General features: G+C 40.7%; 1 protein-coding gene across 8 annotated transcripts in view; it reads right to left on the bottom strand.

Annotated features, from left to right (window-relative positions):
* The window catches only part of STAU1 (staufen double-stranded RNA binding protein 1), a 54233-nt gene that overhangs the window by 20129 nt on the left and 21088 nt on the right, over positions 1 to 13016 (bottom strand). For 4 of the 8 annotated variants that reach the window (XM_032387803.1, XM_032387806.1, XM_032387805.1 and 1 more), the window contains 3 exons: positions 12558 to 12714; positions 10443 to 10581; positions 8561 to 8747 (listed from right to left, as the gene is read on the bottom strand). In XM_032387803.1, the coding sequence (XP_032243694.1) occupies positions 8561 to 8747; positions 10443 to 10581; positions 12558 to 12714 (483 nt within the window). The remainder of the gene's footprint in view (positions 1 to 8560; positions 8748 to 10442; positions 10582 to 12557; positions 12715 to 13016) is intronic. The other 4 variants (XM_032387808.1, XM_032387809.1, XM_032387810.1 and 1 more) reach the window with 1 other exon arrangement.

Raw genomic sequence — 13016 nt, 5'->3', positions numbered from 1 at the left:
CTTACACCTCCGTGTATCAGTATTTCACACTATAATGGAAAAAAAATAAAACTCTTAAGTTAAAAATATTAATACCATCAAGAATATAACCCTATACCAGTAAATTCATCCCAGACACTCTCTCCTTCTCTCTCCTGCCATGATGGCGGCCTTCTCCTTCTAGTCGGGTTTCACTTCACTCTCTGCCTGGTCAGAACTATTTGCGTAGCATTTCTGGTGGCTTTATTAACTTAAAGATACTTTTATTCTTGTTTAAGTCCTAAACGGAAAGAGGGCCTGACTTTTTATGCGGGAATCTTTAAAGCCAGAAATCTTCAAGCAAGACGCCTTAGAGCTCCGTGGAGGTTTGGTTTGAAATTTATTTTTTAAACAAGTTTTAAACTTAAACAAACAACCACCCTGCATTTTAGTATGTTCAACAAATGGTGCTTAGAAAAACAGATTTCCACATGCAAACAAAAACAAAACAAAAAACCACCTATACCATATACAAAAATTACCTCAAAACGGATCAAAGACCTAAACATAAGGGCTAAAATCGTAAAGCTCTTAGAACAGCAGGAAGAAGCCTCCTGGTGCTGGACGTGCCGGCGACGGAGAACAGGCAACAAAAGAAAAAGCCGGTAAACTGGACGGCCTCAGAATTAAACACTTCTGTGCATCAGAAGACGCTCTCAAGGAAGGAAAGGTAGAGACGAGCCACAGACAGGAGAAAGCACATGCAGATCATAGATCTGATGAGGAATTAATATCCAGAATATATACACAACTCAAAAACAAACTACCCAATTTAAAAATGGGAAAAGGACTTGACTAGACATTTTCTTAAGAAGGTAGAAATGAGTACGTGAAGAAGGCTAACGAGTACATGAGCTCAGTATCACTCATCATTAGGGAAATGCAAGTCAAAATCACAATGAGACACCACTTTGCACCCCTTAAGAATGGCCAATGAAAACAGCAAGTATTAGCAAGCACATGGAGCAGTGCGAATCACAGAGCATTCCTGGTGGGAATATAAAATGGCCCAACCTCTGTGCAAAACAGTGTGGTGGTTCCTCAAAAAGTTAAACATAGATTTACAGGATGATCCAGCAATTACACTAGCAGATATGTACTCGAAAGAACTTAAAAGAACTCAAACAGATACCTAGACACCTATGTTTACAGCAGCATTATTCACAGTAGCCAAGAAGTGAAAACAACCCAAACATCCAACAACAGATGAACGGATACACAAAATGTGGAATGGTCACACAATGGAGTATTACTCAGCCTTAAAAAGAAAGGAAATGCTGACACATGCTACAACATGGATGGACTTTGAAAACATGATAAATGAAATAAGCCTGACAAAAGATGAATATCCACTTATATTAGGTATCTAGAATGGGCAAATACATAGAGACAGAAGTAGATGTTCCCTGGGGTGGGCGGGGCGGGGGGGGGAATGGAGGGGAAGTTATTGTTTAATGTGCACAGAGTTTCAATGTGAGATAAAAAAGTTCCAGAAATGGGTAGTAGTGACAGTTGCGCAACACTGAGAATATATTCAATGCTGGAGAACTGTGCACTTCAAAAATGGTTATAATGGTAACCTTTATGTTATGTTTATTTTATCTTTAAAAAGCAACTTAAAAAAGTATGTTTTGCACCAAATATTAACACACTAGAGATTGTCAACACATTAACTTATGCTAAAAGGTTAACTCATTCTTGTGCACAATTAAGGTTTCTGACAGCTGTTTATTTGAAGGATATCCAGAGGTTTTTTTCTTAAGCAGATGAGTTAAAACAAAGGCTCCACTCGGATGCTAAGTAACTGTTAATGCAACCAGAACAAAATTTAGAAATAAACTGGGTGCTGAGGCTAAAATAAGACTTCAGCCACCACGCATGTACTCCAATTTTCAAACCTGTTGTTCATTTTACCAGCCCAATTAGTTTTAACTTTTAATTATGACCTATTTCAAACATTCAGAAAAGCACAGATAAATAATGTAACAGGCAATTGTGCTAGATTTAACAAATGTCCCAACATTAAGAACTACTGACATTACATTTTAATTTTTTTAAGGAAAACAACAAAGCTCTCCTCACTCTCCTTTCCGGGCAGCCTTAATCATGATTTTAAAATGGGAATGTATCTTTCTCACAGCCATGTTTTTTTAGTGGACGAAAACAATATATTTTGTGTTTTGAAAATTCACAAATAATTTTCACTGATTTACCTTCAAAAATACTCTAAAATTCAAACTTACAAGTTTATACTAATCAAATGCTACTTTCCTATTTTATATATTGAGCTTCCACATAAGTCTGATGGAAAACAACAATCTACGGCAAAAATCTAAACTGTAAGCCAGTGTTTCTTAACCACAGCAGCATCAGGATCACTTGGGAGCTCTGCAAGGACAGATGCTATCTAGATTCCTACTCCAGATGAGGGAACTTAAATTTTTTTCAGGTAGGGCTTAAAGATCCATTCTTTTTATAGTACTTTTTTTTTTTTTAAAGACTCCAGCTGATTTTACAAGCAGAGTGGAGATTCACTGCTCTAAGCCATTGTTTCTCAAGGGATTTCAATAGGGACAAAGCAGCCAGTAAAATAAAAATGCAAAACAGGAAACAAAGATATACATTTACTTGGAAGTGAGATTATGTTGCTCTTTTACATAATTTTGATATTATCTGGAGTGAACAAAATGTTGCAATGGGAAAGCAGCAAAATGAGTCAAAAACAAATCCACAAATACCATTCCCAGTAAAATGGGGAAAGTGTAGTGGAGCCTTAGTCTTACCTTCATGAAGTGGGAATTACTGTTAACATCAATTCCATAGTGTATGGTTCAGCAATAAAATCTAGGCAACATTAAGAAAAGAAATAAACACTCTGAACCATGCTTAACCCTCAGTATGCCAGAAAAAAACAGTCATCTCACCGTTTACTATCTGGCTCCAAGAGACTCTTTATTTTTCTCTATTTAGTCATTTTACAAATAACATACAGAATAAAAGGACAATAAGAATCTTTTCCTTAGAGATTTTAACAAGAAATTAAAACAGCAGGGCACCTGGGTGGCTCAGCCGGTTAGGCGTCTGACTCTTGAGTTTGGCTCAGGTCATGATCTCAGGGTCAAGGGACAGAGGCCCACATGGGGCACCTCACTGGGCGGGCAGTCTGCTTGAGATTCTCTCTCTCCCTCTGCCCTCCCCCCACCCCTCCCTGCTTGCTCACTCTAAAATAAATAAATAAATCTAAAAAAAAAAGAAAAGAGAAGAAATTAAAATAGCCAAATCCAAGTTTTTATTCCAGGTTTGTAGTCTGGAAAGCATTTATGTACCCCAAATGGGCACAGTCCTTTAAATGCAGCTAACTGCTCATCTGCTAGCACGTCTGAACCAGGAGCACAGCCCACCTGTAGCAATGCCATTCTTCAAATCCATCCCCAGTGGGTTCTAGCTTATCATGACCTCTGGTTCTTCCGGTAGTGGTACCATCAGAACACACTACTCGTGAAACGGACTCATAACTGTATCAAAGAGAGAACAGCCATCTTCTTTGCTCCCTAACTACAAAATGCTTTCATTTTTAGATCTGTAAACCCCGAAGGAAGGATCTAATGGTTTTTTCATTGTCTTATCATCTATATCCTCCTAATGACCTTTGTATACACACCTTTTGCATTTGTCCACTTATTTTGTGGACCATAAGTGGTGAGAAGTAAATTCTGGTGGCCAAACATGATAAAAATTAAAAGAATGCTGTCACACATACTGTTTAAAAAATCAAAACAGGATGTTCCAGATTCTTGTCACAAAATAATGTGTGACGATGTCCTTCCTGTTGAATGGTCAGAAAAGAATACACATTTGCTTTTCATACACCATAGAAATACACTGTTCACTTGCTGATTCTTGAGTTTGGGAGAGCTTATTTAAGATACTGTCTGAAGACTCACAGTCTGAGATTCGCTTAAACTCTCAATCCCACCATCACCACTGCAGTCTAGGGCCCTGCTGTCCTTCTGCTTTCATCTTCCCGCTTGTTTAATAACGGGAAGGTCTTCCTCTGTCAACTTTCTTCTTTTTGCCATTAGAGGCAAAGAAAAATTCTAACTTCCCACCTGAGTTCAAGGAAAGCTAAGTGCACAGGAAAAAGATGGTGTCTCCAGTCTTCTGCATCTTCTTGGAAGGACGCGCTGCGTCGGGCAGTGCAGTAGGCACGGCAAAGGATGATGTGACGAGGGGTTATTTCACTACTGAGCAGCCACCCCGGGATGGCAGCGTAATTCCATGTCCTTTTATCTGAGTCTTGCTCAGCATGTTTAGGAATGGATTACAAAGAGTGCTGAAATGATATGTCGGATGACAAAGAGCAGAAGGTCTCAAGACAAAGGAAAATTTAGATTCCCTAAGGGGGAGATTTACAAAAGGGTCCAAAGGACCTATGTGATCAGTGTAAGACAGAATGAGTTTTATTCTATTTAAAAAAGTAAGTATGTTTTCTCTTTGTTCTTTGTAAGATCTCCAGAAAAGAATACAAGTCATGCAATATCACTCCTTACAGAGCTTGAAAAAGAAGCTCAAAAATGAAAATTGGGTCTAACGGACCCTGACAGAATAATGAAAATCAAGGTCTCCAATTTTAGTTTAAGCCCTGGCCCAAGTGAAGATAAGACTCAAGACCAGAAGAGCTGCATGTATTTATTTTTACACTAGTATTAAAAAAACCCTTCAGACAGTACAATTTTTTTAAAAAGTCTGTCTCCTACCTCTACCATAAAGCGAAAACTACTTTTAAAGCTTGATACAGCCTTCAAGACAGAAACTACGTGCAACCAAACATATACATATGCATACATACATACACACAGGTGGCACTTTTATTTACTTAAACACAAACAGGATCACACTATCTACAAAACTACAGCTCTGGTTCTTGATCGCCCCCCACGCCTTACATGATGTAGCTCCTTTCATGCCTATGTGTACAGATCTACCACACCCTGGGCCTCCCTCCGACAAATGTAGCTGTTTAACCACTTCCCTACCAGTGGACATTCAGCTAGCTCCTGTTTTGTCTATTACAAATACTGTAGCTATTAGCCATCTTGCTCCTAGCAGCTCAGACACTGAGTAAGTCATTTTTTATTACCACAAACATTAGATTTAAAAACCAAAACAAAAAACAAACAAAAAACAAACGGCACATTCCCAACACAGGACCCTTACACAAGCTGCTCCCGCTCTTCTGCTTCTGTCTGGTCTCGGCTTCAACGCCACTTCCCCAGAAGGGACTTCTCTAAATGCATCACCCTCACTTCCCTCTAAAGGAGACAGCGGGGTGCCTGGCTGGTGCAGTCGGTTAAGTGTCTGACTCCTGGTCTCGGCTCAGGTCGTGATCTGAGGGTCGTAGGATTGAGCCCCACGTTGGGCTCCACACTAAGCAGGGAGTCTGCTTGAAATGCTCTCTCCCTCTTGCTCTGTCCCTCCTGTTAGTTCTCTAAATAAATAAATAAATAAATAAATAAATAAATAAATAAGACATCTGATGCTCTCATAATGCACTCACTGCCCTCTGATGATTCTAACGTTAACATCTGTCAGCTGTTCAATGAAACCCCACCAGGGAAGGGAAAGGGCTGTGGTTTTTCCTCAGGGCCTAGCACGATGCCTATCGTCAAGGGACCAGACTATATCTGCCTTGTAGGCAGAAATTGCTGTCTTTATTGGCCATGTTCTAAAGAAGATGGATTGATCCACCACACAATCACATGCCCTACAAATCGTCAAAAGCAAAATGAACAGTTTGTTTAAAATTATAATCTCCAATCCTGGCAGGCCAGGGGCAAACACGCTGCTCACACCCTGTTGGCAGAAGTCTAAAATGGTACCATCTTTCTAGTGGGGAACTTGGCCATATACACTTGCCATGCAATTCAGCTCCAGATCCATGGCTCATAAAAAGGCATAGACATGCACAAAGATTTAACTACAACGATGTTCTTCACTACCTATTTTCTAAAAGGAAACACAGTAAACAACCCAAATAACTAAGGCTCTGTTGAAAAAATAAACTGCTATGTTCACACAGTGAAACACTTTGTAGCTATTAAAAACTGCTTAGATGCCAGTTGAATTTGAGTCCTCCAAGGAATTATAAGTAAATGGCACGACAATGTATTCATGATAAGCGGTTCAGTGAAAAAGAAGTGGTTACCATATGCTATTACCCCACTTCTGTTACACGGACGGGTGCATGTATTTACTTATATATGCACTGACCTCCACCAAAACGTTTTTTAAATTTTTATAGTTCACATGCATTAACTCTAAGTAAAAAAAGGTAAAGATACCTTCTAAAAATGTCCCTCCTGAGGCACCTGGGGCTCCAACTCTTGATTTCAGCTCAGGTCATGATCTCAGGGTCCTGAGACTGAGCCCCGAGTTGGGCTCTGCATTAGGTGTGGAGCCTGCTTGGGATTTTCTCTCTCTCCCTTTCCCTCTGCCCCTCCTCACTCACTTGTGCACTCTCTCTCTTAAAATTAATTAAAAAATAAAAATGTCTCTCTCTTTGCATCCTACTACCCACCTACCCAGGAGGCCTGGTAAACCAAAGGGCAGCTCACTGAGGCGGGAGGCTAAGTGTTTCATTTATTATCTCAAAGAAAGTCTGATTTGACTCAATGATTCTTATTTCTGCAGCACTGGTTAAGCCAGTCTCGGCCATTTCTGAAGGGCACGGTCTCTATTTCAAACCATACAGAACTAGAACAGGGGCACAAGGAGATTTAACATTACTCTCAGCAAAGCTCTGTACAGATGGCAGATGACTGCGTGAAACTGAGCTCAGGAGAGCGAGTCCACTCCAGCCTCTGCCCTCAGGATGGAACTGACCACACTGCTCCAGGGCCATGGGGTCAGACTGGAGACAGCAATGGGCATCTGCCCTTTTCAACAATATGGGGAGCACTTCCAAGCAGGATTCAAAGTGGAGTGGCTGCCTGAGGGGGAAGCACTGATAATACTTAGGACCAGGGGTTCCCAAATCCTGATCGAGCTTTAGAGTTACTCCAAGAGCACATTTAAAAAGAAAAAAAAAAAAGGCAAAAGACAGACTCCTATTAGAATCGTGTGGGTTGGACCAAGGAATTTTTTTTTTAAACTTCTCAAGTGGTTCTGAAGCAGAGAGCCCACATACCAGTGTTCAGCGATCATTTAACAACTGCTGGCTACAAAAAACTGAGAAATAACTACCCCATCTGACTCCAATTACATTAGCACCAAACTGAAGTAAAAAAATGCAAAGCCTCCAAAATGACTCAGATTACACTACTGACTGCCTCTAACAAAACTCACCAGTAAGAAGCTCATCCCTTTAACTTCATGAAATCCCCCTCTTCTAAATTACAGTCCCTTCTTTTATTTGGTCCTCATTGGACCCTGGAAATACATCATCTCTGTTTTAAAATGTGTGATTACACTGGAAAACGGAAACACACCATAACGAAAAATAGTCACGGACTTCCTAAGACCTATGTTCCTATTTAGTCGCAAGGAGTTAAAAACCTATTCCTACCAAGAGATTTTTAAAACGTGGCCCTCAAATTCTTTGACACTCTTCTCATCCAGAAGTGGGGTTAACATTGTCAATGTACTAAAAGCAACTGAACTGTACACCTAAAACAGTTAAAATTATGAATTTATGTTGTGTGAATTTTACCTATTAATAAAAAGGGAGGTTCTATATTTCCTCCCTTTGAATCTGGGCTCTGTGCCTGCTTGACCTGTAGAATATAGCAGAAGCAATGCTGTGGGGATTTCTGGGCCTAGCCCTTAAGAAACTGGAAGCTGCTTCCTTTCCTGTCTTCTAGGATACTCACTCTTGGAAGCCAGCACCATACCATGAGGATGGGGAAGCAGCCTCTGCATAGGATAACTAAGAGGGACGGAGGTGCTCAGGCCAGAGCCCCTGCCGAGCTCTCAGCCAACAGCCAGCACCAACTTCCAGCCATGTGAGGGAGCAGCCATCTTGAAAATGGATCCTCTGGCTCCTGCGGAACCACCTTAGCCAAAGCTATGTGGAGAAGAGACCAGCTCCCATGCCAAGCCCTGCCTAAACTGCAGATATGTGAGCAAAATAAATGCCTAGAGGTGGTCAAGCCACTAGGTTTTGTAATGGTTTGTTATGCAGCAATAGGTAACCGGCACTTCAACATAATAGAGTAGCTGGTCAAAAAATGGCTTTAGAAAATTCTCTAAGCTGGTACCATAAATTGCAGTAGATTCTAACAAGCATAATCTTTTGCACCGAAGAATTCATCAATACATGTACTTCACAATTCAACTGAGTCACAATCTTTCTACCATGTTCACTCAAAACTATACCACAGAGGAAAAAAGAAGGCATCTTTCTTACTAAAACATTTTTTAAGGGGGTGTGGGGGAAGGCCAGAAAACTACAGAGCACAGAATCGTGTAAGCTACCAAATAACAAACATTATGGACAGCTCTCATCTCAGAAAAAGACCCCAAGAGGACGCCTCTCCGCACCCACCTGCTCGCCTGGCCGCCTCCCCTCCAGCCTCTCGGGCGGAGGCTCGCTCTGCAGGGTCCGCAAAGCTTTCGCAGCGGCGTCGTGTTTCGCAGCCTGCCTCGTCTTGCCTTTCCCATTAAACTGCTGTCCTCCCACAGAAAGCTCAACTTGATAAAGTAAAGGTGGTACTGGAAATGGGTAAAAGTACCTGAAAGTAAAAAGGGGGTTAGCAGAGTTACAGTCTCAGATCAGTTAAGTCACCTGTATGTTCTCTGGCAAATTCTGGGTCTTTCCTTCATCATGGGACCTAAACCACATCAGGGCTTCCTTGCCATTAAGGACTCCTCATCAATATACAGAGATTTCGTAGGCTTACACTGGATTAGAACTGGCACACAGGATGAGCAAATACTGTTTAGGAAGCAACCTTATGTTTCACAGAATGGACTAGCTTACAGATTACATGAGTTCAATTTATAATGCTAACCCGAATTTACAAAATCTAAAATGAATTAGGCTTTGGCTGAGGTAGTCGACTTAACTTGCTCTACTTTCTCAGATCTGAGAGTCACACTTGCCTGTCTCCAGAAAAGGCTGGGAATTTTTTAACAAAAGTTTTTTTTTGTTTTGTTTGTTTTTTCTTTTTTAGAAAGGCCCCTCATTTCTGGAAACCCAACAAGCCTGGGAGAGCCTGGCTTCTTACATTTCAGAGCCTGTATTTTTCAAATGGCTTTGCCTCCATCCAAGTCAGGCAGGGAAAGGAAAACTTCCATTCTGATCACCAGTCTATCCACTAATGTCTCAGGACTGCCAACAGGAGGTTTTTAATACATGATGTTTTCGGGTCTCAATTAGTATTTTACTGCACCTGTACTCCAAGGCTATTACACAGCACATAAGTTCAAAGTCAAAAAGTACCCAATAAGCAGTAATTAGCAAATCTAGGGGTGCCTGGGTGGCTCAGTCAGTTAAGCGTCTGCCTTCGGCTCAGGTCATAGTCTCAGGGTCCTGGGATTGAGCCCTGCGTCAGGCTCCCTGCTCAGCGGGGAGTCTGCTTCTCCTCCCTCTGCCCCTCCCCCAGCTTGTGCTCTATCTCTCTCTCTCTCTCAAATAAATAAATAAAATCTTAAAAAAAAAAAAAAAAGGAAAAAAAATCTATGGATGCTGAGAATCTTTTTTTTTTTTTTTAAGATTTTTTTATTTAGTTATTTGACAGAGAAAGACACAGTGAGAGAGGGAACACAAGCAGGGGGAGCCAGAGAGGGAGAAGCAGGCTTCCCGCTGAGCAGGGAGCCCGATGCGGGGCTCGATCCCAGGAGCCTGGGATCATGACCTGAGCTGAAGGCAGAAGCTTAACCACTGAGCCACCCAGGCGCCCCTGGATGCTGAGAATCTTGATGTTGTGGGAATCATGCTCAAAGTAACAAAGCAGTTAAAAAGGTGATCTTTAACCAAATTTTCTTGGGGCATAGCCACACTGCTAGTGAGGAATATGCTCAGGCCCTTGCTAGCGACAAGAGTTTTGTTTTTAAAGATTTTATTTATTCATTTGAGAGACAGACAGAGACAGAGAGAGCACAAGCAGGGGGAGAGGGAGAGGGAGAAGCAGACTCCCTGCTGAGCTGGGAGCCGGACGTGGGGCTCGATCCCAGGACCTGGGAATCATGACCTGAGCTGAAGGCAGACGCTTAACGACTGAGCCACCCAGGCGCCCCTAGCGACAAGAGTTAAAGAAGCGTTAAGACATACTTCCAAAAGTACCAGCACAATTAAGACTGACTTCAACATTTGGCAAGCCTAAATATGACCAAATCATTATGTGCCCCACAATCTACAGATTTTATTCTTCCATGTCAAAAATGAGATATATTTTCACCTGTATTTAAAACAAACAGACACATACCTTGGGGGATAAGCACCTCCTCTCATGTTGTAGTTATAGGTGGACTGCATCCGAGAGTAAGGGTCGACAGGCTTATACATTGGTTTTTTTCCAAGTTTCATGCACAGTGCATTTAGTTCTACAGTAGGGGTTATGCTTTCTGCAACACATAATCAACACAGAGAACTGGTTGTTTTCTGACATGAGAATGACGGTCACTAAAATCAGAAAGAATAGCATGCTTTCTACTAATTGGATTCATAATGCATTTCATGAAAGGATCTAAGTACTTCATTGCTAGGCGTCAGGTCAGGAAATCCAAGAATCTGCTGTGATTTCTAGATATTAATACACAGTCAACAGCACAAAATACACCATAAGAGCTATTACAGGGGCAACAACTAGCACAAGATGTTATCAGTGAAAGCCACACATTCCAGTTATTAGAAATCAGTTCCAATACACATCAAATTCCATGATTAAAAAAATCCCTGTGACTGTCCAAATCCTTTTACTGTTTGGGAATCCTTAGCCAGTATAACTCTGGTTGTACTGACTTGCTGGGTTATTGGCTTACACTTAGAAGTGTGTTGATGCACGCTATTTCATAGACTGATGCACTTACTAAGTACTAAGTGGATGGAAAGCACTGTGCTAAGGGATACAATTCTTGCCCCAGAGTATTCAAATAACACAAACACTCTCAAAGAACTACTATACAACAGGATGTGTGCTATAAGGAAAGGTGTGGAATCACTGAGGAGGAGGCAAGTAAATTGTATCTGGAGAAGTCAGATGAAGGTGGCAAAATATTCAGATATTTCCAATCTCAATATTTACATTGGGATTTGACCTGTGAGAATACTTGTTAGGAAAATTAGTTCTGTTTCCATATAAACAACAGCAAGTATAAGTTATCTCAGAATTATCAACTATAGAAAATACACATTGTTCATTTTCCAATTTTTTTTCCTCAGTTCATCCAGTTCATAAACTGTTAAAAACATGTAATGTAAAAGGAAAATCAGGCTGGAAAGAGTAGTGTCAGTGCACAATCACATTTGAAAACAACACTTCCACATCAAACACAGAACAACACTAGCAATGGCAAAGTTCAACTTAAAGGCACACAAAAATCCACTTAAAAATGCGTCTTTAGGCATTTTATGTACGTAGAGGAAAATAAAAAAATGACTTGATTCTGTACTATAACTGGTTCAACTAAATTTAGTGCATGAATCAAATCTATAAGAATATCTTTGGGTTTGCAAAATCAGAGGGTCACAGAAGTAACCAGCTTCTCTCTTCCTAACATGAGAATTTTATTTTTTTATATGATTCATACAGTTGCATTTTAACATAAACTGAATCATCTTCAGAGCAGTTCTGACCCAGAAAATCTACCTGCAGTAGAGAATGAATCCGAAACACCACAAAGAAATTAAAAGCAACAAGAAAGGTGTAGCCGAGATCCCTCAGATTTCTTCCTGTGTACAGAGGGACTGGGATGGCTTCGTGTGCGATGACAGGTAACGTGGCTACAACGGAGCCACTCCCACCCACCGTGGCAGGTCAGTGGTTCCCAAGCTTTTACCAGATGCTCTTCTCTATTAGTCTTCTCCCTTCTCCGTGGGTCCCTTGTTTCAAGAGATATTGTCTACTAATAGTATTTAAGTGATAAATATTTAAGTTATTTTCTCATTCTGTTTAATGATCAGGAGACATGAAACTGACAATCAGGGTTTCTGATCAATGTGTTATAACTCGTATTTCCACACTGGGTTGAAGTGATCCCAGCTAAGGCCTACATTCTTGGCAATCTGTACCACCTTATCGAGGAACAAAAGGTATTTTCTCTAAGCTTTTCTGAAACCTTGGAAATTGTCTGGTGACACCCCCCACCCCTCAGGACCTTCTTTGCAGATCCTCAGGAGTCACGGGACCAGAGATTGGGAACCAATGCTTCAGATTTAGAGTATGGTTAAGGATTCTGAAAAGGTAAGTGTTTGCCACTGGTAGTGTAGAAACTGTGCTTTCAAAATCAACAAGTTAGTTAAGAAAGAATTCATATACATACTGAATGGGTACCTCTAAACACACTTTTGAAAGGAACCTGTCTTGGCCCACGCATAATACCTGGATTCCTTCCTTCGCTACGAAAAGGGCGGACTATGGGTTTAGGAAATTTTGTTCCTTCCAAAGCTTTGGCAGCAGCTGTGTGCTGGGCTTTTTTAATACTAGTTCCTTCAGCTTCCCAGTGCTGATCTCCAAGTGTTAGCTGTACTGTAAACACCTACAAATGAAAATTGTGAGCTCTCAATTCATGATACCTGATGTTGACTATAGTATGTCACGTTGGACCTTGAACATTTTTTATGGCCATGGTTTAAAAGGCCTGATTATTATCTTGGCAATTTATCCCTTCACCCCCATTTTTTGTTGTTTCTATAAACACCAAAAGACACATATATCATTGACTAGCATTGAACAGCATTCTGTGACAAAACTATGCTTTGAAAAATGAGGGTAAGCACAGAGAAGTTTTCCTACATATATTAAATATTAGACGTTGATTTTTTGGAAGTCATCCAAATA

The sequence above is a fragment of the Phoca vitulina genome, unplaced genomic scaffold, assembly GCF_004348235.1.
Source record: "Phoca vitulina isolate PV1807 unplaced genomic scaffold, GSC_HSeal_1.0 scaffold50, whole genome shotgun sequence".
Taxonomy (NCBI): Eukaryota; Metazoa; Chordata; class Mammalia; order Carnivora; family Phocidae; genus Phoca; species Phoca vitulina.
The sequence above is the reverse complement of the archived record's forward strand: the minus strand, read 5'-3'. Positions and strand labels throughout refer to the sequence as shown.